At 36.6% G+C, this 26243-nt stretch overlaps 1 protein-coding gene across 7 annotated transcripts in view; it reads left to right on the forward strand.

Annotated features, from left to right (window-relative positions):
• The window catches only part of LOC115509245 (putative RNA-binding protein Luc7-like 2), a 57567-nt gene that overhangs the window by 1493 nt on the left and 29831 nt on the right, over positions 1 to 26243 (forward strand). The window contains exons 2-4 of one of the 7 annotated variants that reach the window (XM_030308541.1): positions 1858 to 1941; positions 11700 to 11770; positions 13346 to 13440. In XM_030308541.1, coding sequence (XP_030164401.1) covers positions 1904 to 1941; positions 11700 to 11770; positions 13346 to 13440 — 204 coding nt within the window. In that variant the 5' untranslated portion in view covers positions 1858 to 1903. Of the gene's footprint in view, positions 1 to 1856; positions 1942 to 1967; positions 2135 to 2928; positions 4736 to 5382; positions 8946 to 11699; positions 11771 to 13345; positions 13441 to 26243 lie in introns of those variants that run through there. The other 6 variants (XM_030308547.1, XM_030308546.1, XM_030308544.1 and 3 more) reach the window with 6 other exon arrangements.

The following is a 26243-nucleotide window of genomic DNA, read 5'->3' on the forward strand; positions in this document are numbered from 1 at the left end:
AGTTGCTCTTCTGATTTTCTTGAGTACTTTGCAGCAAAATATGTGAGTAGATTAAAAAATATGTACTGAATTCATATACTTTTCGTAATGCATATTAAGAGTGGCTTTTCAGTGTTCACATTTGAATTTTAATAGAAACCCACATTGGGAACTTGTCTTCATAGGACATATAAACAAATAGGTGGAGGTGGCAGACCTATTTGTGGTTGTGTAGAGAGGAGGGGAAGATTGGGAAGGAAATGAATTTTGTGTAGTAAACCCTTGAAAGTTAACATTAATTAAAAATGCCCCTGGAGAGACTGTTAACCTGTTCATTTTCCACTTTAGATAAGAATGGCTATTTTATAACTGCAGCATGTCTTGACATTGCTCCTTTTCCATAATGAAGACGGTATTGGGAAGAGACCTAATTCAGGATTTTAGTTGATAGAATAACTGATTTTTGGAATAGCAATTCGGAAATCATTTAAGATTTTACATGAAACTTTTAATCCTAGATGGATACCATTTTTGGTACCTTCTGCATGGATTGAATTTTCTAATGTTACTGGGAGGGTAGTTGGAGCAAAGTAACTGTTAATCAGTTGCCTGATAAATTTCCAAACTAGGTAGCCAATCTAGTATTGCAAAGCTGCATAAAAAAATACCTTTCTTTCTATTCCTGTGTGTGTAGACAGCAGAAACATGGGTTTCTTAAAATCCATTCTGCTTTGTATACAAATTTACATTTTTATGTGTCTGTTACTGGATTTTTTTTGCCTCCAGACTAAGAGGATTTACCAATGAACTCATGTAAACAAGTCCACGATATTATTTAGCTGAAATGACTGGATTTTCACTGCTGTGTTGGGCCAGAAGTAAGAAACCTACTACTTTCAAGGAAAAGAATTGAATGTTTTTTTAGATATCCAGATTAATTCTTTTATGTATACAAGATAAGAATCAGAACATTCTTTTCCTTCTTACTAGATGAGTTTACATATTTCATCTTATGATTCAGGACCTTTAAATAATTAGGATTGTTCTTTTTTAGCATACAGTCAACTTCAAGTTATCCAGGGGTAGGGGGACATGGATACGTTTCTGAATAACACCATATAATTTGAAACCACATAATGGAAAGCTTTGTATTGGACAAAGGAACAGCTTACAGGGAATGCTGTTGGGTGTCTTTGGCACTAAGAGGTGGAAATGGGGATCCAAGAGGTGGGAGAGAGATGGAAAAGGTAGGTAGGGGAAGGTATTTAAGGCAGCTTTGTCTCTCTCTCTCTCTCTCTCTCTTTCTCTCTCTCTCTTTTTTTAAATCACCCCAGAGACTATAAGACAACTACAGTCTTCTGGGATAGTGGGACTCAAAGTTGCAATAATGCCCCTCAACCCCTAGTGTCCTGTCTCGGGGAATCTGAAGTGGCACAAGAGGCCTAGGGCGCTGGGAAAACCTTTCCCTCTCACCTCCCCATCTCCTCCACCAATAAAAATATTTCTTCCTTCTTCCCCTCCCCCCAAATCAGTGTTTAATTCTTTTTAAAACTCCTTGGAGATGTAAATCTATTAAAAGTAGACCTTACTCTGAGTTACTTAAACCAGTTAATCATTTAGATTACCTAAACTTCATTGAAATTCTTAGAAATAGGAATTTTAGTGTCAGGGAAATGGAGAGGTAATTTTGGAACACTGGGCACTCCCAGGAAGGTCAGTCCTGGGTGAGTGGTGGAAGTGGGGGGCTTTGGACAACCAGAGGGCAGCATGATGGTGCTGGGAGGCTGGGCAGGGGGATGACCAGGAGGTGGGAGAGGAATGCATAAGGGTGGTGGGAGGGCCAAAGACAAACTTTGCCTTCTTTGCAATTTTGCCTAGGGCCCTGGTGGTGGCAACCGCCTGTGTGCCACTGAAAATCGTGCCGATGCCTGGCATACTGCATAAATGGAAGCAGGGTACCGCGTGAGTTGAAACATTGGTCACACTATATAAAGTTTGTATATGTGAATCAGTGTAACTCATACCCATGTAACTGGGGGTCTGACTGTATTTGGATTTTTCTGATAAGGCATCATGGGCTAAGGAAAAGAGCCCTGGGCTGAGACTCAGGAGACCTGGTTTCTAGCCCCAGCTGTACCTCTAATTATAACCTTGGGTAAGTCGCTTAACCTTTTTTGCCTCAAGTTAAATCAATAATTTGTTAAATGGGAAACCAAACAATTTCCTATGTTACACTCAGAAAGTATTGAAAAATAAGTATATTGTAAGCTTTTTAGAAGAGAGGAACCATAAGTAGATATAAATTAGTATATTATTTTATCTGAAGTTTGAGATACATTAAACTTTATAAATACTTTTCTGTTTCAGTTGTTAGCGTTAATAGAAGGGAGAGGGATAATTTATTTTCCCTGAACGTAGTCCATTTGAAAGTAGGGAGGAGTAGCAAAGGAAAATTCGAGCAGCAGTTTGAGAACTCTTTGTGACAGTTGGAGGAACTCTTGTGTCCTTTCACAGACTGTAGTCATTTCTTCGGAGTTAGGTTAATTGCAGGGATGTCCCTTAGCTAAAGCCCTATTGCCAACACATAAAATTTGGTTATAAGTCTCTGCTCCCGACCCCAAAAAGGCCTGGCAAGGTGCAAGGGATAGGAATTAAACAAAATTGAGGATATGAATTTAGATTACATCCTAAGTTTGGAAACTAGGGAATTTACAGTAAGCAGTTTTGAGGACTCTGTACATTTTAATTACTTAACAGCCTTTAAATAGAGATCATCTCTGAAAGGTTAAAACAGGCCAGGAATGGCATCACCCCTCTCCCCACCCCCACATCCCCTACCCCAAACAACCAGTAGACTAATAGAATATAGAATATGGAATAGAATTTTATAGCATCATTATTTGCCCATTATGGCTAGGAAATGTTGAGGGCAAGTTAAAGCTGTCAGATAATTTTACCTGTTTTTCAGGGTAATCTTTCTAACCATACAATGATGTACTTCCTCAGTTAATAGAGTACATTTCATCATAATTTAATATTTCTGCTAATCAGTTATATTACACAATAGTTTTCTGGAATCTAAAATTAAAAGGATACTACTCATCCTAGGAGATAGCCAGGAAAATAGAGTTCAGAAAATAATTTACTTGTTCTTAATGTAAGTTTAATGGTACGTAAGTGTTGAACCTGTGGGACAGTATGACATTGCTGCCTTTCTGCGAAATGAATAATTGAATCCAAGATTGAAGTAGTGTTTTCTTCAGTGGATTTTCTTCATAAAATCATCTTTACTGTAATCTGTGTTCCTTGACTTGTCATCAACATTGAGAGCATTTTTTTTTAATTTTTCTCATTAGCATAATGAACCATATTTATTTCTTGGTCAGTTGTAAGCCATTCTTCTATTCTACTTGGATTGTTCATTTTAAGTGAAGGAGGCATAGCCTTTGATGTACAAGCACACATTTTAAAAAATAATGGGGTGTATCTTACTCCAGAGCTTGTAAATTCTTTTAACGTAAGAAATTTTAGCAAAAAACAAAGGCTAAACAGTAGTTAAACATAAGCCTAGTAAGAGTTTTGGTAAATATTTGACTTCCATCAGAGGTCCAGGCATATCAAAACATTGAAAGCTCTGCTAACATCCATATAGTAAATCTGTTGTAAACAAACTTTAACTCATTTTGCATTTTGAACTCTGAATATTGCTGTCTGCAAGACGGTCCAGAAAATAAGAATAGTATCATTTCATATAATCTTGTATTGTCCTTGGGTTGTCTGTAGCTGTTTAGCTGTCTTCAAGGAAGCCTATGCAAGAGAGCCTATGCTCTCTTTTACTTAGGTAAATAAGTTGGAACCGAAGAAAAATCATTTTGTCTATCACTGCATAAGCTCTGTAAGCAGTAAGTAAATGATTTGGTTTGGATAGGATGTCCTACAAGGAGAAATGGTGAGCTGCATGTTCAAGATAGGTAGCAGGAACTCAAGGGCAAATTGAAGTCATGGATCATGGTCATTCAGTGAGTCAGATCGTGTTCATTACCAGGTGATTTCATACAGACCTTAAAGCTTGAAGTTGCTGAGTTCAGGCAAGTGGTGGGGTTACAAAGATAGATGGCTTTGAACTGAAGGTCACTAAGTGTAGGCAAAACTGTGATAAATGAGGCAGATGCTCCTCAAGAATGAAATTCTAGAAATGAAATAGGTTGAATCCTAAGAGCCTAGGGCTGTTATGTTAGTATAATCTATCAGAAAGTATAAGTGATTGTACTTGTCCACCTTAATCATTCTTAATAAGAAGTCGACTAAGAAGGTGAAGAAAGTTGGAACATTTTGCTGGAAAAAGAATGAGGGAGTGAGAGAGGGTACATTTCTGATGGGACTCTTACAAATTCAGCACCTTCAGAAAAGTCATTCTCCTTTTGATTTAAATTCTCATACACTAGTAGCTGCTAGGGTAGAAATTGGAAGGCAAGGCCAAAATACATCAGTTAATCAATTTTTGTAAGGTTATTGAGGTAATAGAGAAAAGTAGTTTGTAAACACTGAATAAATGTCATATTTTGCTGTTTAACATGGGCTAGAGAAAGGAGTCTTCAGAATTTTTTTCTAAAAAAACCTCTCACTAGATATTGATCCATATGTTCTAATTTAGTTGTGAACCATGTGCAGTGATGTTTGACCTGTGTGATTCAACACGAAAAGAATTTAACAAGCTGCCTTTGCTGAGTGTTTTGTCATGTCTCCTGAATGCATGGTAAATTGTTTTGTTTTATCTTCTTGAGACCTCAGTTTTTTCTTTCAGAGTTAAACTTTCCAAAGTTTTGCCCTTCAGTTAGATAGGTTGGATAATTATTGGATAGTATCTTCATCATACTCAGTTGCTCACTGCTTCTTTATTCTGTCCTACTATTAGATTACACAGTAGACCATTTTCAGTTATATTTTAGGTCAGGATTGGCACTGTGGCCCACTTGGCTTTTTGTAAATAAAGTTTTATAGGAGCACAGCCGTGCCTATTTGTGTACATACTGTCTATGGCCGTTTTGCCTTAAAACAGAGTTGAGTAGCAAGAGACATATGGCTGCAAGCTTAAAATGTTTGCTGTCTGGCCCTGTAAGAAAAAGCTTATTGGTCACTATTCTAGATGAGTGATTCTCAAAGTGTGATCCTTAGACCAGCAACTTTAGTAATACCTGAGAACTTGTTAGAAATGCAGATTCTTGGGTCCACTCCAGATCAACTGACTCCAGAAATTCTGGGGATTGGGAGCAGTAACGTATGATTTAAGAAGCCTTCTACATGACCCTGATGCACATTAAAGTTTGAGAAACCCTGTTCTCTAGGTAAATGTTTCCTGAATATTAGTCACACTACCACATTGACTATTTTTTTACTGTTTTCTGTTTTTTAATATTTTCTTTATTTCAACTCACTTTCTAAAATTTAATTTTAAAATGAAAATTTATGTCAGCAGAAAAATACAGTGAGAACAACATGGTATTTTAAGAGGTAACTTAGACTCACAAAAAAAGAGAGATAACCTAGACTGTGTTGTCACTTTGTGCTAAACATTAGAACTTGTTAGGTGTTAAGCATTAGATGGACTTCGTGTACTTTTCAACTTAATCGTGATAAAGAATCACCACTAAATGAGTAGTGCTTAAAATGTTGGTGAAATCCTGTTGGTAAAATCATACAACACCTAAAATCATCTTTTGTACAAATCTCATACTCTGGAATGAAAATTGTAGTTGTTCATATGAAAGAAAAAGCTGCTTGAACTGTACGTACCCAAGACCGGAAGTGGAAATAACTGACCAGAAGAAATATATACCTGTGAGATGGAGAGTTCTAGGAGTCCCTAGAGAGGTTCATCTAGACTTCTAGGGTGACATTACCTCATTTAGCTTTAATTCTCACCTCTCCAATAGTGTTTTGGTCTACAGTGACCAGTGGTTTTGCAGGATTTCACCAACCTGTGGGAATGTGAAAAGGTGCCTGGATGTGGGAAAAGTTGCTTATCAAAGATAACCCCTGGACTAGAAACTGGGGCGAGGTGGGGGGGAATGGCTGTGGTTTTACATTGTGGACAGGAGAACAGCGGGACATGCTTGTTAAGATAATAGTGGATTCATCTCAGGTTCTAGAAACCATGCGTTCGTATTTTGAGAAATTGCCATGTTATTTAATTTGCCTCTTAGTATTTAGAGGGATACTTCCCCTAGGCATGGTGTTCTGTATACTTATTGGCTGATGTGCTTTAGGGTATAGTAATTGTTGATAAGAATAGAATCTTTCTTTCCTGAATATCTCCAAGTTGCTGAGTTGATTTAGCTATTCCTTTCCTTAGAGATTATGGACATATTTGTTTTCTTATCTTTTGTCTCTGCAGTAAAGAGTGATACAAGACTAACCTTAGAGGGACTGAAAGTCTAGTAGGGAATGAAGATTTACTCGTGAGCAGTTACGTTTAATTTTAAGTGATGAGTTCTGTGATGCTGATTATAGGGGCCTAATTTTGCAAATACTGTTTAAAAATACAAAAGACTCTCAAACACCTATAGGAGTAAACAGATGTTATTTTGTATGTTTTCTTCAAATTAAAAAAAAAACCAAAGCATTACAAATGAAGTTCCTTCTCTTCGCTTCAGAGTCACAGTCCTTTCCCCAGAGGCAATCCTTGTGAATTTAGCGTGTATCCAATGTGACACAGTATTTCTCCTGTGTCGTTTCAGTAGTTAGAAGGCTCAGTCTCCTTCATGGTAATCTCTGTTTTTCATTTTAACTTCCTTTATCATTGAGATGTCTGTCACTTCTGTCCTTTGATATTCTCATTTCTTTTCCTTTTTTATTTCTTCATTATTTTTTGATTTGGGGAGGCTCCTACTTAGCTTTCATAGCTATAGCCAACCAGTGAGAACTTGTCTTTTTGGTAAATTAGCCAATCACTTTTTCTTTGGTTCTTTTCAGCTATTTCTTCATAGCCAGAGATAGCTTTCGTTACTTCTAATTTTGTGTATAGAAAGTTGTGGATGATAGAAGGCACCAGATACCCAGAGTACAAGTGTTACTGTATCAGAATTGCAGCTCTGCAAGTAAGTATCAAAATACAAAATTTAGCAGGCTGCAACCTTTTAATGACTAATTTTCCTTTATGACGTGTATCATAATAACAAATTCTGTATAATCTAGAACTTAATTTTTAGGTAACAATTTATTAATAAGGCTTTTCTGATGTGTTTCTTAAGTCTAAAAGGAGAAATCTATTGACAGATTTCGTGAAGTATGTATTCCACCACTACCCCTGCCAGTGGCCAAGACTCTGCTTGTGTAATGAGAGAAGATATAGTTGTGGCAAGGGGTGGAATAGAGCCTTTGGAATGTAGCTACTTTAGTATTTCTGTTCTCACATTTCCATCACCATTCTGTTAGCTCTTAAATATCATGCAAGCTTTTTCACCTAATAACAAAGGTTATTTCCCTGTCTCATTCTTTATAATTTGTTACAGGGATTTTTATAGACAAGTAGGCTGGTAGATTTAAAAAGTTGTTTTAGCGTTATTGATCTTTGATCATACTTGGTAAGAACGAACTTGTTCTAGAAATTTATTCTACAATGGGCATTGCATTTTTTAAATGTTGGGGTTGTCTTGGGGCTTCTGGTGGGGGTAACAGTACCTATTTGTAATTATAAACCTGTAGGATCATATGCAAAGATTAGGAGGGATAGCCTTTCTGTACCATATAGTACCCTTACTTTTGCATTTTCCGGGGTAAAGGAAATTTTCTCCTATTCACTCAGTATGATTTTATAAGTTCTGTTAGATAGAAGTGACTTGATATTACATTTGGGAGGGAGAATACCATAATTGGTTTTTCCCACTGCCACCTTCGGCTGAGTACATTTTCTTATGTAGTAAATATATTCTTGAAAAGTTTGACGTGTATCAAGTCACATTAACTGTTTTCAAAGCATCTGTAATCATAATATGCTAAGACATGGTAGTGAGTCCTTTTATGAAACAAATTCTGTACTTTGAAGTATGTAAACATGCGGTGAATCAAACTGAGTGTATTTATTAACAATTACATGGAGTAATAGATTTTTTAAAAGAATAATCACAAAAGAGTTCTTACAGATGAGTTTTAAGGCTGAATTCTAAAGGAACAGCAAAGGTAGGTGGGAGAAGTTAGTAGTTGATGAGAAACTTCAAGGAGGGTGTAAAAGTAAATCGGTTCTTCAGTGTAGTAGGCACTATGCAGCAGTAATCACCTGCTTTTACCTCTGAACACAAGGGTTTACTGAGGCCGGGCAAGTTTCTCCCTGCCCTAGACTAGAAATTGGCTATGGGTCTTTATATAGTTTCCTTGTTACTATATGGACTCAGTAGCTAATACGAGAAATGGTGGTAAGAAGGTGAAGCATTTCTCTGTGTTTGATGATTTGAGGGCACAGGGAAATGAGAAGCTTTAAGCGTTTGGTTAGATGCCTGTCTTTCTTGCTCTGCTTTCCTCTCACTGAAGGGGTATGCATTTTATTTCAGGGGGAATGTGCCTACTCTGTCCTAAGCCATTGGTGACACTTGGCCCATAATAAGTGTACCTGCGGGGAGGGCTTTTCTTTTTCTGGCCCCATTTATAAGCCAGGGGTTGCTTCCATTTGCTCTGTGTGCTGTTGAGTTTTATTCTCTCTGGTTTCCCTAAGCTAAGCTCTAAGCTAATTCTATACAAAAGAAATATTAATTAGTTGTTTTTATAAGTTGCTTGCCATTAATGCCTGATAATATGCAGTAAAATAAGGATTCTGCATACCATTATATATGTCAAATATTACAGACTTTAAGGTTCTTTTAATTACAATACTAAACTCAGTTCACTTTTGCTTAGCCTTCACAGTTGTTGATCACATAGCATGGTCATCCACTCACAGCTTAAAAAAATACAGGGAGCATCGGAGAGAATGGGTAAAGTAAAATTTTGATGTTTTTAAAATAGCACCTAAATCTATGAAAGTTTATTTGATTTATTGTTTGTATGGGAGGGAGAGGGTGGGTGGTACTGGAGGGAGGGTGGGGGGTGGGCATTGGTAAAATAGCATGCACCATGTAAAACGATGTCAGATACGATATAGGCTGGTTTTCATTGTTGCTAGTACAATTTAGGTCTTAAGTCTGTTTCAGAAAAGGTAGGACCATAAAATAGTGGTGTTGGCATTTTGCAGTGGGCTTATTTTTCCCTCCCAACAGATTGGAGGGGATTTTGAGAATAGCAATATTTGAGTACAGTTTGGACAGGAGCCTTCTTTTTAGAGCGGCCTGTTGGCATTCCCCAAGTGAAACTGCTTCACTGCCATGTTAGGCCCTGTTAACTTGCTGAAAAACTTTTGAGAGGAATATTAGGCATTCCAGTTTTTATTGTACCCCTGCAATCAGGTATTCCCAAATACAAATTACAATTTGTGAAGCTCATGAAGGGGTTGAATCAAAGAGAGAGGTAAAATAAGTTGTTACTCTGAAGTTAGTTGCTTGGTAGGAAATATTGACAGAAATTTTGATGCTTGCATTCAGATGAAAGGCACTTTGCCCAGCAAAGTTCTCAGTCAAGTTTCTTATTCTACAAACTTGGCATTGTAGGTATGTACAAAGCCTAATTAATGTAGAGGTTATAGGGCAGAGCAACCTCCATACTTTTATGGTTAGGACATTGTGTTGCTATTAAATCACTTGATCTAATCTCTGCCCCATAATTTTTAAACTTTTTTTAAAATTTTGTTTATATACTAAAAATCTGGATTGAAGAAAAAAATGAAAAAAATTAAGAAATCAGGTATTACCCACACAATATTCTGACCCCAACTTTGCTCTTCCCTTACATTGAAGTCATTTGCCAAAGTAAAATAAGACTTGCCGTGTTTACCATTTCCTAAGCCTTTCTGCCTCTATAAACTCTGTCAAAGATAATACTCCAGTTTGGAATGTTCTTCTTCTTTCCTGTGGTTTAAGTCCTATCTTTTCTTTAAAATTGGGCTTCTACTTTTTGCATGAAGCCTTTTTTCTAACCTCTCCATCCTTGGTGGCCATTCTATAGCGTCTTAGAAGTATTGAAGTACTACTGTTAGTGAAACCCATTTGGCACTCGGGTCATGCTACCTTTATTACTTGTTAAATGTCCTCTTTCTCTCTCAGAATCATGGACTCCTTGAGGGTAGAGAGCTTCTAATTATATGCCTATTTGTAGCCCCATTGACTAGCCCAGAGGAGATACTTTCACTAATAGGTTTGACTCTGTGATTTGGATCCAATGTTAGTGTAAGAAGGTAATTGTTTTTTCATAAATCAGGTAATTTTTATATGAATATAGGCCCAGAAGACCCAAAGATAAAGTATATTGAATTCATAAAGTAATTCTTTGTATTCAAAGATTTGATTCATAATTGTTTTTTATTAATTGTAGTCTCCCTTCCCCCTACCAACACCCCCCCCTCCCCCATGGGCACTGTTTTACCTAGTTTCTTTTGAAAAACATGGTTTGGGCCAGATACCTTGACAGAAACCAAAATTACCAGTATTTTTATTTTAAAAATTCTTTGTTGATTTAGCCAAATTATACTTCCATGGTATATGCCCAAATAAATTAATGAAATACTGCTTGGTAGTGTAAACAAATTATTTTAAAATATTAACCTTAAGACTCTTAAGTAAAGCTTTAAAAATACAAATAAACAGATACTTAGTTGCTAGTTCCTCAGGATATTTCTGTATCTTAAATTATTAGGGGTTTTATTATTTCATTGTCTTAAAGGTTTCTGTAATGCATAGGCTGATATTTGATAGCTGTATTTATTGTGTTTGCAGTTATCAAATGTTTTTAGAGCAAGTATTTTGAGGCACTGAGAAGTTACTTTAAAACACTTTTTGGCATTTATAGAAGTAGATTCTTTTTGTAAAAACTCATCAGAGATAGTCTTTGCTAAATTCATATTTGGAATTGTTTATATTTCACCTGATAGCTGTGTCTTCAGGGCACATATATCTTAATGTTGTGATTTCTGAAGCAAAAACAGTCGCCCTACTTCACAAATGTTTGATTAGTAAGATTCCTAAGAACCTTGATTTTATTCTAAAGCCTGGTTTATAATAATCTTGAGCCATTAGTTTGACATAGCATTGAAACAGTACTCTTGTTACATACTAAAAAGCTTAGATATTGTAGCAGGGAGAGTCCTAGATATGAAAGGGTTTTTTTTTTTCCTACTTAAAACCTACATGATCTTTAAGTTTCTTAATATAATTTGGGTAGAGATTTTAAATAAGACAGTTTTTCTTACATGCCAGTAAGCAAAAAATGTCTAGTATATAGCATTGCCTTTCTGGTGCGAGCTTAACTTATTCTAATGTGAACTTACTTAGGCCCTCCCCAAAGTCTAAAATGAGGTAAAATTTTTTAAAAAGCATTTTTTAAAAACCCCAGTTGGCCCACAGAGCATTTCCTAGAGTTCCAGCATTGGACTTTTTCCTGTGGTCAATCATATTCTTTTGTAGGGTTACACTTGTTAAGTCAATATTTTGAAAAATAAAACACCCTGATTTTGTTCACTTTTGTTTTCATATACAAGAATCTTTACAGTCAACATGTACTTCTAGATGCTGTATTGAAATTGCTGGCAGAGTCTATTCTATACAAACTGAACAATCTGGCCCCTTGTTTTATTTGTAAAGGTTCAATGTATCTATGCCTGCCTACTTCAATCTGCAAGGGAGTGTCAGAAAGGCCCCGCATTCGCCGAGCCGTGAGTTATCACTAACTTTTCAGATGTGTTAATGAATGTGGAACAAAAGCAGTTGTGTTTAAAAGGAAAAAAGGACCATCAAAATAACCTTTATTATAGTAGCAGGCGTGAACACTAAATGATTTATTCCAAATTGTGGTGTCAAAAATAACCTACTTTAACTAGAGACTAGCCTCTAGAAAACCTATTGTTGAACTGCTCTGAAGCTATCATTTTAGCTATAAATTATTTTTCTTAAATATAATATACCCTGATTGCAAATTAGAGTGTTAAGTCTTTTTAACGGAGTTAAAACAATTTGAACAAAATCTTACCCCACCTGAAAATGACATATTTAGTTGACTGCATTAAGCTCTTCAAATAAGACCATGTGAAAGGGGTAAAGGCTTAACCTTTTTGTTGCTCACGTGTGAAAAACAAATTAAATAATTGGATCACTTCCTAGATGAGTTTTTGGAGTGCCCCAGGCATCACATGAAGTACAGAGGTTTTTATAATCTCTTTTGGTACCAACAGTTCTCGCTTCAGTAATTCATCAGTAGGTTTTCATTCATCAATGATGGTATCAATTTAAGGCTAAAATAAAACACATTTCTTAGGGTTGATCATTCTACATAGAGGAAACATCCTTAAGAGATTTTCCCCCCCAAAGAGATTCTAAGCAAAAAAATTGTAACTAACATCTATATTTTGTTATTAGAGCTAGTTACCTTTATTTTTCTTAGACTCTTTAAAATTTGAGTTAGATAGGCCTATTTGATTAGCAGGTTGGATGCTTCTGTTGCTTAGGAGGTATATTGTGTTATATGAAGACAATAAATTTAAATGTACCCAGTTTGGCCATATATAGCACAGACCACCTAAAACGTGAAGGTATGGTACCTTTGGAGGCATTAAAGTTAACGTTTCATTTAGGCAATGTGCCTTTGTTTGACTGGTGTGTAAGTCCTTCTTCCAGGTTTGTACACTCTTAAACACGCTATTCTACCCTCTCTAACTCATCCCAGCAGCAAATGGGAGACACTTCAGCTGGAACAAAATAGTGGAAGAAATGGCGTCTGGGGTTCAGTGGGGATTCGCAGTGTGTATGCAATGTTTGCAAGATTACTTTTTATGTTTTTCAATTAATGTAAATAATTACAAAATAAATCTATGCTTAGCGTCAAGTAGGGAACATTGTATACCAGTAGAAACTCTCCTAGTGGGTCTGCTGCAAGTCGCTTAACCTCTTGGGGCCTCAATTTCCTCATCTGCAGTTTGAAGGAGTTGGACTCAATAATCTTTAAAGTCCATTCCTGCTCTGTATCCTATGCTTTTCTGAAGTACTCTGTTAACAATGCATTGCTTTCCCACTTTGACTATTTGAATTATATTTGCAGTACACATACTGCAGCTGCATGTCTAAAATAGTTTTTTCATGGGATATTATATAAAAAACTAATCCCTCTTGAGCTGATTTATAAATATATATGTGTGTATAGCCACACAGAAAAAGCTAGTGATAGTAGGGCTCTCAGAAAGTAAGTATTTTCCAGTTGTCTAACCTTGAATGTTATTAACTTTCCTATATTACAGGAGATACTACTCGCCAACGAATCAAATTCAGTGATGACCGAGTGTGCAAGAGTCACCTTCTCAACTGTTGCCCCCATGATGTCCTCTCTGGAACTGTACGTATTTATTAAATCTATTGTTTGATTATTGGTATCCTTCGAAAATGAACTACTTGATAAAGACTTAATTCCTTGTCAAGTTATTATGTGGTGATTTTTAAAAACACTGTTAGAGGAGGTATTTGCATCCCTTATATTGTTTGAGTTTCCCAATTGCAAAAATGGGATTCCTCCCAAAAGTAGTTGCTGTGCTTTATCATTTTTTCCTTCTTCAGAGCAGTTTTTGGAAAAGCCTTTCTTATTTGGAATATAGAGGCAATTACTGCACTATAGTTGCACTTTTAGTTCCAAAATAATATAAATGATTTTTAAAATAGTTTTTTTTTTTTTTTTTTTACCGTTGGGCAGAGTAGACTTTTATCCAAAGCATTATATGTTAAGATTTGTGCACTTTATATTGTGGAAATCATAGTGGAGAAAACATTTTAGTAAATAAATTCACAGAGCTTAATTTGCTAGTAATGTTGTCACTTAAATTCATTTTATATTGCTGACTTCTAATGTAAAAGCTCGTTTAATTTAGATGCTATATCTAGTCATGTTGGTTGACCTTGGAGTATCATCATTTTTTTATTTTTCATCATTTTAATTTGAAAGATAAACCACATGATGATGGACCTGTTTAAATGGAACAAAGGATCTGATTTCCTGACTTGATGTGGTTGAAATGGTTACTCACTGTAAGAGCTTCCCTTCTCTGGGTAGCTGTGATGGCAGCTAAACATTTAGTTGGCTTTATTTCTCATTTGCCTGAAATGATGAAAAGCTTTCTGATTTCCATTTTCAGAAGTGATGAGTTCCTGTAGTTAAATTAGTCTAAATGAATGGTTTCTTCTTAATAGGAAGAATTAAATACCTCTAACAGATAGATACCAAGGCATATGCGGTAGGAAACACTTTTGTCTTATTCCAGTAGGAAAGACTGTGGAAACTGTATTATGTTAAAAGGGAAAAGAGAGCCTACGTTTAAAAACATGTAATACTTGAATTTTTTTTTTTTTTTTTTTTAAGAATAACATAAGGTAAGAAATTAGATTCTGAGCATTTGAATTAGAACTATGACAGATAAGTTAGCCCTTGTATCTACTGGGTAATGTATTTTCTACTGTGATATAAAACATTTGAAATGGGAAAAATCGACAATTATCTGTAGTATCCTTTGATGATTCTTACTTACTATTGTAGTAAATTTAACAAAGTCATTTTATTTAATGGCTAAGTTAATCACTTCAAATAGATTTTGAGAACGGGATTAATTACCAAAATGACAAATTTAGTTTTATTTTTTTTAAGACTTAAAACCAGCCATAGCAAGACTTGGACACAGTGTTATATTCTTCAGATATGGCATTATTAGTAAGAATCACAGTTGTGCTTTACATTTTATAATGTACATAGGCAATTACGCTCATTTCTTAAAACTATTTTGTGAGGTAAATGATTCACAGCCTTAATGTTCGTAGGTGAGTTGCTCAAAATCACATAGTTCTGTTGATTTAAAGTAAAACTGGGACCAAAACTGAATTTTATTCAGCATGTTTTCTACTCTAGGGAGTACTTAATTTTTCATTATGTTAAATAAAAAAAGATGAATGGTTGGTCTTGGACTTTCCTTCTTGTAAAGTTCTTGTCTGGTAGATTTGTAAGATGCACATTTTCTCAAATGTTAACATCTCTGAAATGCACATTAAAAATTTTTTTTTTAATGTTTATTTTTATTTTTGAGAGAGAGATGGTGCAAGCAGGGGAGGGGCAGAGAGAGAGAGGGGGAGACACAGAATTCAAAGCAGGCTCCAGGCTCTGTGCTGATAGCACAGAGCCTGACACGGGGCTCAAACCCATGAACCCTGAGATCATGACCTGAGCCGAAGTTGGACGTTTAACCGACTGAGCAACCCAGGTGCTCCAGAAATACACATTTTAAATTGATGATAGAAAAAGTATGAATTGGTTACTTTTTCTTATGGTACAGAATTGAATGCTGAGGCTTAAAATTGATGGTGCTTGGATTATATTAAAAACAGTTAACAAAAGCCCTTCTACATGTACTTGTCAGGGAAACTGTGGATGAAAATACCTCATTTTGTCAGTGTAATAGGCAAGAGATTGTCGTATGTAAGAATGAGATTAAGTAGTTGTGAACCTCTTTGAGAATTAATCAGAACTTTATAGATTGGCTATAGGACTTTGTGAGAATCCAGGGTTATAGAGTGGTCTCCTTGAGAACTCAAAACTATCCATAGTGTGACTTTCTCATGACCCTTATTAGGAAAAAGAGCTATTTATAACAGTTCATCCTGTGTACAGATGGTTTGTAATTACAGAGTTATGACTTCTTTAGCAACCAGTCTCTGTAGAACAACTCCTTTTCTGGCATAGTCTAACTATTCATACATTGTTAGCCTGTTTTCATTTGCCTTTACATTGAAATGCCTGCTTCTCTTTTGTTGTTGTTGTTTTAACAAATTAGATGAAAAGAACTGAATTGTAACTCTTAATTTTATAATGCTTTTTCTTTGTTGCATAACTAAAGTTTACCCTTTGCTCAGATTTGTCACTTCCAACAGAATATGACTCACTAATACTCTAGATTATTTAGCAGAATACACAGAAATGTATTCTCTGGCATTTTTGGAGATGGAGAGTGTGATTTCTAAAAACGTACTCACAGCTATTAGTATGGAATATTTTTGGAATTTAGTTTGGTGAAAATGCTCTGTAATATTTTACCTTTCAGTAGTCTGATACTCTGGTATAACTAATTCATAAACTAATAAGAGGAGGTCAGGTGTACAACAGAGAGGCAAATAATTGTGTATATGTTTATTTGGCTTATGATTTTTAAAGAAGTGCGACTGTTTCTTTATAACTGAGGAAGCTGCTTTATTTTAAAGGCTTGGGTTATTTTCATATTCCTCTATAATAGTGTCTTGCTTTAGTCTCATTCATTGCCTTCTTTAGACACGCTTGGTTTCTTCCTGTTCTAGTCACTATGCAAACAGTAGGCAGCATCTGCTTTCAGGTCAGGCAAAACAGAAACCTAAACAAAATTGTCCTTTTTTCTCCTAAATACATTATTTCTGGTACATACCTTCCCTGAAGAAAAATAAGTATATTGAAGTGCTCAAAAACATATCTTTCAGTCTGGTTCCTTGTGATCTAGGAAAAAGATGTGTAGTAGTAATAATTTATAGAAGCATTAAATCTAAAGCAGAGATGGTAACAGAAGCTTGAAATTAAGATCTACAGAGATGAAAATGTACACTCTCGGGGCGCCTGGGTGGCTCAGTCGGTTAAGCGGCTGACTTCGGCTCAGGTCACGATCTCGCGGTCCTCTCGCAGTCCGTGAGTTCGAGCCCCGCGTCGGGCTCTGTGCTGACAGCTCAGAGCCTGGAGCCTGTTTCAGATTCTGTCTCCCTCTCTCTCTGCCCCTCCCCTGTTCATGCTCTCTCTCTGTCTCAAAAATAAATAAACGTTAAAAAAAATTTTTTTAAAAAGAAAATGTACACTCTCATGATGTGCCTGTCCTAAAATCAGAAATGGCCACTACTAATTTTATTATAGCCATCATAGTACAGTTGTAGGATTGACAGGCGTCATGATTATAGTAGAAGGTCGTTATTTCATAGATGGGAAAAATTAAGGCTCAGAGAAGCTGTGCTTGTCAGATGTCTGACAGAATTATAGAAATACACACGAATCTTAAGAGTTATTTAAATCTCCTTTAAAAAAAATGTTTCTGTTAATTTTTTAGATAGCACATTTACTTAAGGCAGTGACTTTGTAGATGCTTCTGAAATGTCCTTGGAGGCATTTCATGCACTAAGAACATGGGGACAGGCCAGTCTTTACTATTTCAACTAGAATTTTACACATTTTAAGTATAGAGCTTTTCCATGAAAGTTTGTTTAAGTAAAGAGATTCTACTGCTGAGAAATAGAATTTAAAGTTTAAAATTGAGAAATATTAAGGGACAGGGATAAAGTAAAAATTTTCTCTGTCTTTTTGAAGTGATTAGGTAGGATTATTAGTTTCAAAAATTCTGAGTTGATTTTATAGTGCCCCAATAGGTTCTGAGATCATGACGTGAGTCGAAGTCAGGAGTTGGACACTTAACCACCTGAGCCATCCAGGCGCCCCTATCTGAAGTGTAGTTTTTACTAATTGAAACTCCTTTATTGCTTCTCTAAACTATTCTGTTTAAGGGCTGGTCTAAAATCAGTTACTTGGATACATACAAACCTGAACTTTAAAACTGCTGCAGTCTTGGTAGTACCTATGTAAGAGACCCATGAAAGTATGGAGAAGAAGAATAGGTGGTAAGAAAGAAAAACCACAAAATTTTCTCAACCAGCCACTAGAATGTAAGTTTCACAGTAAGAACAGGGATGTTTTGTTGAGCGCGGTGTCCCCAGCATCTAGAACACTGTCCCTCCGTTGTGTTGAATGAATAATTGATTTACCCAAAGTAGAACACTAAATAAATCTGTTACAGAACTAACTTAAGTTTCAAGAATTAATGATTGTTAGTGGGAAATGTGTTTTCTTGCAACTTCTGAGGAGCTGGGCAGTATCTTGGGTTCTTTGAGCTGCTGATTAGAATATGACAGCAGTAGTTTCACATGCAGATGTGAAAAATTGGTTTGTAGATAAGCAAATCAACAAATGGTTTGTTTAGGGCTGCTTTGGTATTTTTTTAAATTTCTTTTCTTAATGTTTATTTTTGAGAGAGTGCATGGGGGGACAGGGGCGGGGGGGGGGGGGGGGGGAGGGACACAGAATCTGAAGCAGGCTCCAGGCTCTGAGCTGTCAGCACAGAGCCCGACGTGGGACCCAAACCCACAAACTGAGATCATGACCTGAGCTGAAGTCAGACGCCTAACCCACGGCCACTCAGGCGCCCCTGCTTTGGTATTTTTTTAAACAATTGTTTTTAACATTAGCCCACATTACTGACTTGATTTTTTTTTTTTTTAATTTACATAACATTTCTAGAGCCTTCCCACTTTGTGAAAATTCCAGTTTTTGCAACCTAGGTTTTACCAGTTTTGGCTTTTGAAGTATATTATATATAATGTCTTCATATCAAGCAGGTTTGCTGTTTGTATTTTCTTCTCAGTCTGTTAAAAAAAAGTATGCGTTTCTTTTTTCTCATAGTATTATAAAAATATGCATTTCTTTAACAAGCACTTGGAGAAACTGCCTAAACCAAAAACACCTTTGGTGTCCAGGAAGTCAGAGGCACATTAAAAGCTTCCCACTGAGGGGCGCCTGGGTGGCGCAGTCGGTTAAGTGTCCGACTTCAGCCAGGTCACGATCTCGCGGTCCGTGAGTTTGAGCCCGCGTCGGGCTCTGGGCTGATGGCTCAGAGCCTGGAGCCTGTTTCCGATTCTGTGTCTCCCTCTCTCTCTGCCCCTCCCCCGTTCATGCTCTGTCTCTCCGTCCCAAAAATAAATAAACGTTGAAAAAAAAAAAAAAAGCTTCCCACTGAATAATTAAAACGTTAAAAACCAAGCCCTCAATATTGTTTATAGCTTTATTGGCAAAGTAGCACATGAATATCCTAAACTATTCAACTTGGGGTACATATAACCTTGGGAAGTAACCTTTTTTTTTCATACTGAATAATATTGCAGTCATTCATTCTATATACTTAAAATAATACACTTGAGGCTTGTGGAAGTGATTTTTTTTAAATTTTTTTTATCATGTTTTATTTATTTTTATGAGACAGAGCATGAGCAGGAGAGGGACAGAGAGAGGGAGACACAGAATCCGAAGCAGGCTCCAGGTTCTGAGCTATCAGCACAGAGCCCAATGTGGGGCTCGAACTCACAAACCATGAGATCATGACCTGAGCTGAGGTCAGATACTTAACTGACTGAGCCACCCAGGCACCCCTGAAGTGATTTTTTTTTTTAAAGGTGATCCAGAGACCATGTATTCTAGAATCTTGTTATAGTTTTAGTATGACTTTAGTTGAGGTTGCTCAGCAAATTTGTTACTTAGATTAATGGCTAAATACAAATACAGGGACACCTGGGTGGCTCAGTTGGTTGAGCGTCTGACTTTGGCTCAGGTCATGATCTTGCAGTCTGCGAGTTCGAGCCCCGCATCAGGCTCTGTGCTGACCGCTCAGAGCCTGGAGCCTGCTTCAGATTCTGTGTCTCCCTCTCTCTCTGCCCCTCCCCCACTCATGCTTGCTCGTGTGCTCTCTCTCTCTGTCAAAAATAAATAAACATTAAAAAAAATTAAAAAAAATACAAATACACAGTTGACTGCTGACCAGCACAGGTCTAGGGGTGCTGAGCCCTGCACAGGCATAAATCCCTGTGTAACTTTTGACTTCCCCAAAACTGAACTACTGATACCCTGTTGTTGACTGGAAACCTTACCAATAACATTAACAGTCCATTGGCAATATTTTGCATGTATTGTATATATGTATTATATACTGTATTCTTACAATCAACCAGAAAAAATATTAATAAAGTCATGAAGATATATTTACAGTATGGTACTATAAAAAAATCTACATATAAGTGGATCCATAGCAGTTCATTAAAATTTTTTTTTTTTAATGTTTATTTTTGAAGAGAGAGACATTTTGTGAGCAGGGGAGGGACAGAGAGGGAGAGACAGAATCCGAAGCAGGCTTCAGCCTCTGAGCTGTCAGCACAGAACCCGATGTGGGGCTTGAACCCACAAACCATGAGATCATGACCTGAGCCAAGGTCAGTGCTCAATCGACTGAGCCACACAGGCACCCTTTTTTTAACTTCTTTAATAGAAAATTTCAACTATAAATAAAAATATAATTGTGTAATGAATTTCATGTACCCATACAGCAACTTCAATAAATCTTTTACCACATAGCTGCCTTATTTATAATCACTTATGTCCTTTGGTTTGTTTTTTTGAAGCAAATTTTAAATCTTGGACTTAACCTGATAGGATGAGTCTTGAAACAGTATAAAGTAGTAAAGATCAATTTTTTGGGGGGCGCCTAGGTGGCTCAGTTAAGCGTCAGACTTTGGCTCAGGTCATGATCTCACAGTTTGTGGGTTCAAGCCCTGTGTTGGGCTCTGTGCTGACAGCTCAAAACCTGGAGCCTGCTGTGGATTGTGTCTCCCTCCTCTGGCCCTCCCTCACTCATGCTCTGTCTCTCTGTCTCTCTCTCAAAATAAATAAACATAAATTTTTTTTAAGCAGATTGTTTTTCATAGTTTGGTACATGATTAACATATTTCAGTGTCACATTTACTTCTCTGTACAATGATTCTCAATAAATGCTTATTACCTGAGAACCTCAAATCATCCTCCAGGTATTCCTTGAATTCTTCAGATCTGTTTTAGAGATAGGTACAGTTTTGTAAACTGCGTTTTAACAAGTCTGAGGAAACTAGTGTCTCTCTGAAGCTATTTAATGAAAAAGAGAGGATGGAGTTATAAATGCATCATTTGGAGGATGAAGACAGTGAACACAGAATGGAACAAGCCCATGATAATAAATGAAAACTCGAAACAAATATTTGTTGTACGGGGATTAAACTACAAACATCAAGCAAACTCACAGATTCTCTCACTGGAAATACTTTTTTTTTTAGTTTATTTTGAGAGAGAGCCCATGCATATGCGAGGGAGGGGCAGAGAGAGGGAGAAAGAATGGCAAGCAGGCTCCGTGCTGTCAGCATGAAACCCAACATGCGTCTTGATTTCACTGAGCTGTGCGATCATGACCTGAGCCCAAATCATGCTTTGGACGCTTAACTAACTGAGCCACCCAGGTGCCCCTGGAAATATTTTTTAAATTGATGAATTCTACCTTGATGTGCAAAGACAGATGTCTTAAGAAAAATCCTTTTTAGTTCGACGATTCTCATTAAGGGAACTTGTAAAAGCATTTTTGTTTGTTTTTTGACCTGTATAGAGTTAAATATCTTGAATGTATTTTGTCCCATAGACATAGTTGGTCTACAGGATCAAAAAATATAGGCATAATTATTAATTTATTTGGATCATTTTATTTGTAAAATTTCCAAATTTAGGTTTTTCTGTTTTTTCCCATTTATGATATTTATTACAGTGTTTGGAGTAATGGCATTTAAGTAATATTGAAATTAAGAGGAGGAAGAAGTAGAAAAAAGGGAGCAAGAAATACTAGGCTAGTGAGGGTTGAATGGAGAAGGTAAAGGATTTACAGTAAAGATTAACAAAAAAATTTTCTCCAAAAGGTGATTTATTTTTTCATCTCTTTGGGAGTGGTACTGATTGCTGTGAACAACATTCATTCATTCGCCTAACAAGTACTTATTGAGGACATACTATGTGCGGTGTTGGGGATACAGAAGTGAACACGGGTTTCTCCTTTAGTGGTAGGAGCTTGCATTCTGATGTTGGAGACACACACTAAGTGAAAAGAAATAATGTGATTTCAGGTAGTGATTTAAGTTGCCAGAGGAAAAAACGCATGGTTAGGTAATTTAGACAGTCTGAGACAGTGGTCCAGAAGCTACTCAGGGTGGTTAGAGAAAACTTTTTTGATGAAATGACATTTAAAGAGATCTAAATGTTAAGAAATTTAAGCCAGTCATTTCTAAGTGGAAATAAACTTAGTGTATGTTGCTTCCCCACAGAAACTTTGGGTGTTTCCCTGTTATACATATGGCCCCCAATGTAAAATCCTTAGACCAATCTACCTCTTCCTTGAATGGATAAATCAGTTTGGGCCTCTCTTTTTCCCAGACTGATTAAAAAAAAAATTTTTTTTTTAATATTTATTTTTGAGAGAGAGAGTGAGACAGAGTGTGACGGGAGGGGCAGAGAGAGAGGGGGAGACAGAATCCGAAGCAGGCTCTTGGCTCTGAGCTGTCAGCACAGAGCCCGACGCAGGGCTCGAAGTCACAAACTGCGATCATGACCTGAGCCAACGTCAGATGCTCAACCAACTGAGCCACCCACGCGCCCCATTTACCAGACTGATTTATTCATTGTTGTCTATTTTCCTTCCCCAGAGTGCTTCTTATTTTTGCATCTCTTTCTTTTCCTGGGATAACTTTTCTCCTTTACACATTTGAATCCTGCTTGGCTTAGTACGTGTGATTGCCTAAGCCTGTAGCTGTTTAGCCTCTGACCCCTTCATATAGCACCTGCTCTCCATACTGCTGAATAGGCACTTGTTAGTTCATCTTGTTTATATGTGTGTTCTCTCTCTGTCTTGTCTCCGACAGTATAGTCTTTGTAAAGCAAGGATTTTTGTTTTAATGTTACCTAGATATCTTTGCATATGTTGGTTTGAAATGGATAAGAAAGTATTCTCTGCTATGTTCATCAAAAAACATTACCAGGGGGCTTCTGGGTGGCTCAGTTGGTAAAATGGCTAACTCTTGATTTGGGCTTAGGTCATGATCTCACAGTTTGTGATTTGAGTGCTGTGTTCAAGTTCATTGTGCTGAAAGTGCAGAGCCTACTTGGGGTTCAGTCTCCTCTCTGCCCCTTCCCCGCGGGCGCACGCAGATTCTCTCTCTCAAAAAAAAAATTAAATAAATAAATCCAGCAACCACCAATATTAAGAAAAGCTAGAAGAGGAGCTTTATTTTTCTTTATCCACTCAGGGAAAAATGGACTTGGAAGTGGAACATACGAGTGGGAACAGGTAGTTACTAAATAGGAAGTGGTAAAAAGCAGGAACTACTCTGCATGCACAGTGTGCCCCTTCCCTCTTCACCCAATAGTCATGTTGGACTTGTTAGTTTGAATGCCAGGATTGGAATTAGGAAAGAAAAAGCTTAATTTATTTATGTGTTTATTTATTTTAAATCTTTATTTTTGAGAGAGAGAGTGTGAGCAGGGGAGGGGCAGAGAGAGAGAGGCAGACACAGAATCTGAAGCAGTTCTCCAGGCTCTGAGCTATCAGCACAGACCTGATGCAGGGCTTGAACCCACGAACTAGGAAATCATAACCTGAGCCGAAGTCTGAGGCTTAACTGGCTGAGCCACCCAGGTGCCCTACTTAATTTTTATTTTTTAAGATAATATGTCATAACTTAAACTCATACTCAAGTTTTGTTATTTCAAGGGTTTGCCATATTAGACGACTTTCTCTTGTTCTTGAGCTGGGGCTTAACTCAAACATTGAACATGTATGGAAGAGAGATTTTACAAATGTGAAGAGAGAAAGTGAAGGTGCAAGAAGAATCAAAATGTAGGCAATTTGTTTTAGAAAATAGCATTGGCATTGGAAGGTATATGGAAGGGTTCAAATGGCCACAGGTTTGTATTTCCTGTGCGCTCTGTCCTGCTGTCATGTCACTGTTTCACTTGTTCTCTAGCTGGTGTGTATTCCTTTTAGCACTTTACCATTGTTGCTATCTATTCTTTGATTCCTTGCTATTTTTCTACTGTGAATTATTTATCATATTTCTATGTCTTTCACTCTTGAGACTCTTAAAATAGTGTAAGACAACATCATAAAAAGACAAGTAGGAAGAATTATTTTAAACAGACTAAGCAGTATAAATAAGTGAATGAATTAAAACCAGGTTAAATAACAGTGAAACTATTGCTCTAATGAACACAGGTTTTTAGAAAGTTAAATAAAAATTACCAAGCAGTGGGGGAGAAAATTACCAAGCAGTGGGGTTTGTTTTTAAATTTTAAGTATGATAATAGAAATTTATACTGTTCTTCCCCAGCATTCTTGCTCACCTTCCTTAAATTTTCCTGTGGCAGTATACTATTATCTTGCAGGTGGTACTGTTCTTTAGAAATAGTTTTCAGAATTTTGTTAATAAATTGACTTAGGGAGGTCAGATGTGGGGTTTCTATATAATTTTTTAAAGAGGGTCTCCTAGAAGAATAATTGAGATGTAATTCTAAGGAGAAATATGTCAACCTGTCTGTTTGGAAAACTTAATTGGATAAAGAAAGCCCATACTGGACACTGCTACTTAGATGTCCTATTATATCACATTACACATGTCCAGACAAATGTTTTCCATCACAGACCAGCTCTCCCGATTTATTTAGTTTCTTTCTTTTGGTGGCGTCATTGTTTGCTCATGTTTGAAATACTTGAAGCCTTGGTTAAGATTCCTGACTTTCTCCTCTCCACACTTCATTTCCAGTTAGTTAATTGATTAGGTGGTAGTTCCATTTAATTAGTTGTTTGAGAATCATTGTGTTATTGAAAGAATATTGAGTGATATTAAGGACTGGACTTAAATTTTTACTCCTGCTAAGCTTATAATCTTAGCCTTATGATCTTAAGATTTCTCTGAGCCTTGATTTCCATTTTTATAGGAAGGTAGTCGTGCAATAGATTTCAGAGATCCTTCCCATCTTTAAAATGGTTTTACTCCTCTTTAGCCCCTTATGTTACCTCCATTACCTGCCTTCTCTTTTCTTTTCTGATTTGATACTAAGGATTTATTTCTGGCTTATATTAGCCTTTCCCACCCTTGATCTCTTTCTTCTGGTCAGTCCATCTAGTAGTGTGGTGTTAATGCTTTTAAAATACAGATTTTATCACGTCATATTTCTGTCCAAGTAGTCAAGCATTCCTGTTTGCCTGATAGAGCAAATTCCACATGTTGCTTTGTATTCAGAATTTCCCATGATCTAGTCAGAGTTCGTAATTGGATTGATAAAGCAATCCTGAAGTGTTTGAGAAAAGACAAGTTTGGACAGACTTAGGGAATTTACCAGTGTTAAATGGATAATGACATGTAAAGGGAGGTCTTGTGTGTTGCTGAGTACCCATTGTATCTTATTTTGTTAATTACTTAGACAATATAGTCTTCGAGTATAAGTGAAAACATAAAATATGAATAATTACTATTAGATGTCATCCCCCATCCCAAACCTAAACCTTTTTCACTCTCTTTTCTGTACATTTACAAGTATGTGTGAGTGTGTTTTAACAAATGGCATTATATTGTTTGATTTGTTTTTTGTTTTTTTTTTTAACTTGGAGAAGTTTCAAATTACTGGTCTATATTTTATTTATTAAAAAAATTTTTTTAAATGTTTTTATTTATTTTTGAGACAGAGAGCATGAACAGGGGAGGGGCGGAGAGAGAGGGAGACACAGAATCTGAAGCAGGCTCCAGATTCTGAGCTGTCAGCACAGAGCCCGACGCAGGGCTCAAACTCACGGACTGTGAGATCATGACCTGAGCCGAAGTCAGACACTCAACCAACTGAGCCACCCAGGCGCCCAGTGGTCTATGTTTTTAAAACATGTCTCTATATTTCATAATATGGCTGTTTCCTAAAGTATTTATTCAGTGATTATTAATATGTTAATAGTTTTTGGTTTTGGTGCACAGTGTGGCAATGAAATCTTTGTACTTCTTTGTGTATCTTTGCAACCGTTGCTTTAGTTTGATGTCTAGAGAGTATAAATTCCTTGATAGAAGGAATGATATACTGTTTTATAATTCCCCTTAGGATCTAGCTCATGGGCCTGAGCAAATGTACTAAATACAACAAAGCAAGAATATTGCAATTCTTGAAGTAGTTACTGTGCCTAGTTTCTATCACAGATTTATTCATTAACCTATTACTGCCGTTCGTTTACACCTGGCAGCACACTAAAATGTATATAATATATACGTATAACTATAATACCATGTTTGTTGATTTTGATGTATAATTTCCACATGCTTCTGTTCTTATTATGTAGATTTTTTTGGTCCAAAATTAAAGTGACTTCATTAATTTTTTTTTTCTTCTGACTTTAAGAATAATACTAGTTCATTGCATTTAATTCAGCCAATATCAAACAGCAGTGCTTCCAT

Source organism: Lynx canadensis, chromosome A2, assembly GCF_007474595.2.
Source record: "Lynx canadensis isolate LIC74 chromosome A2, mLynCan4.pri.v2, whole genome shotgun sequence".
Lineage (NCBI taxonomy): Eukaryota > Metazoa > Chordata > Mammalia > Carnivora > Felidae > Lynx > Lynx canadensis.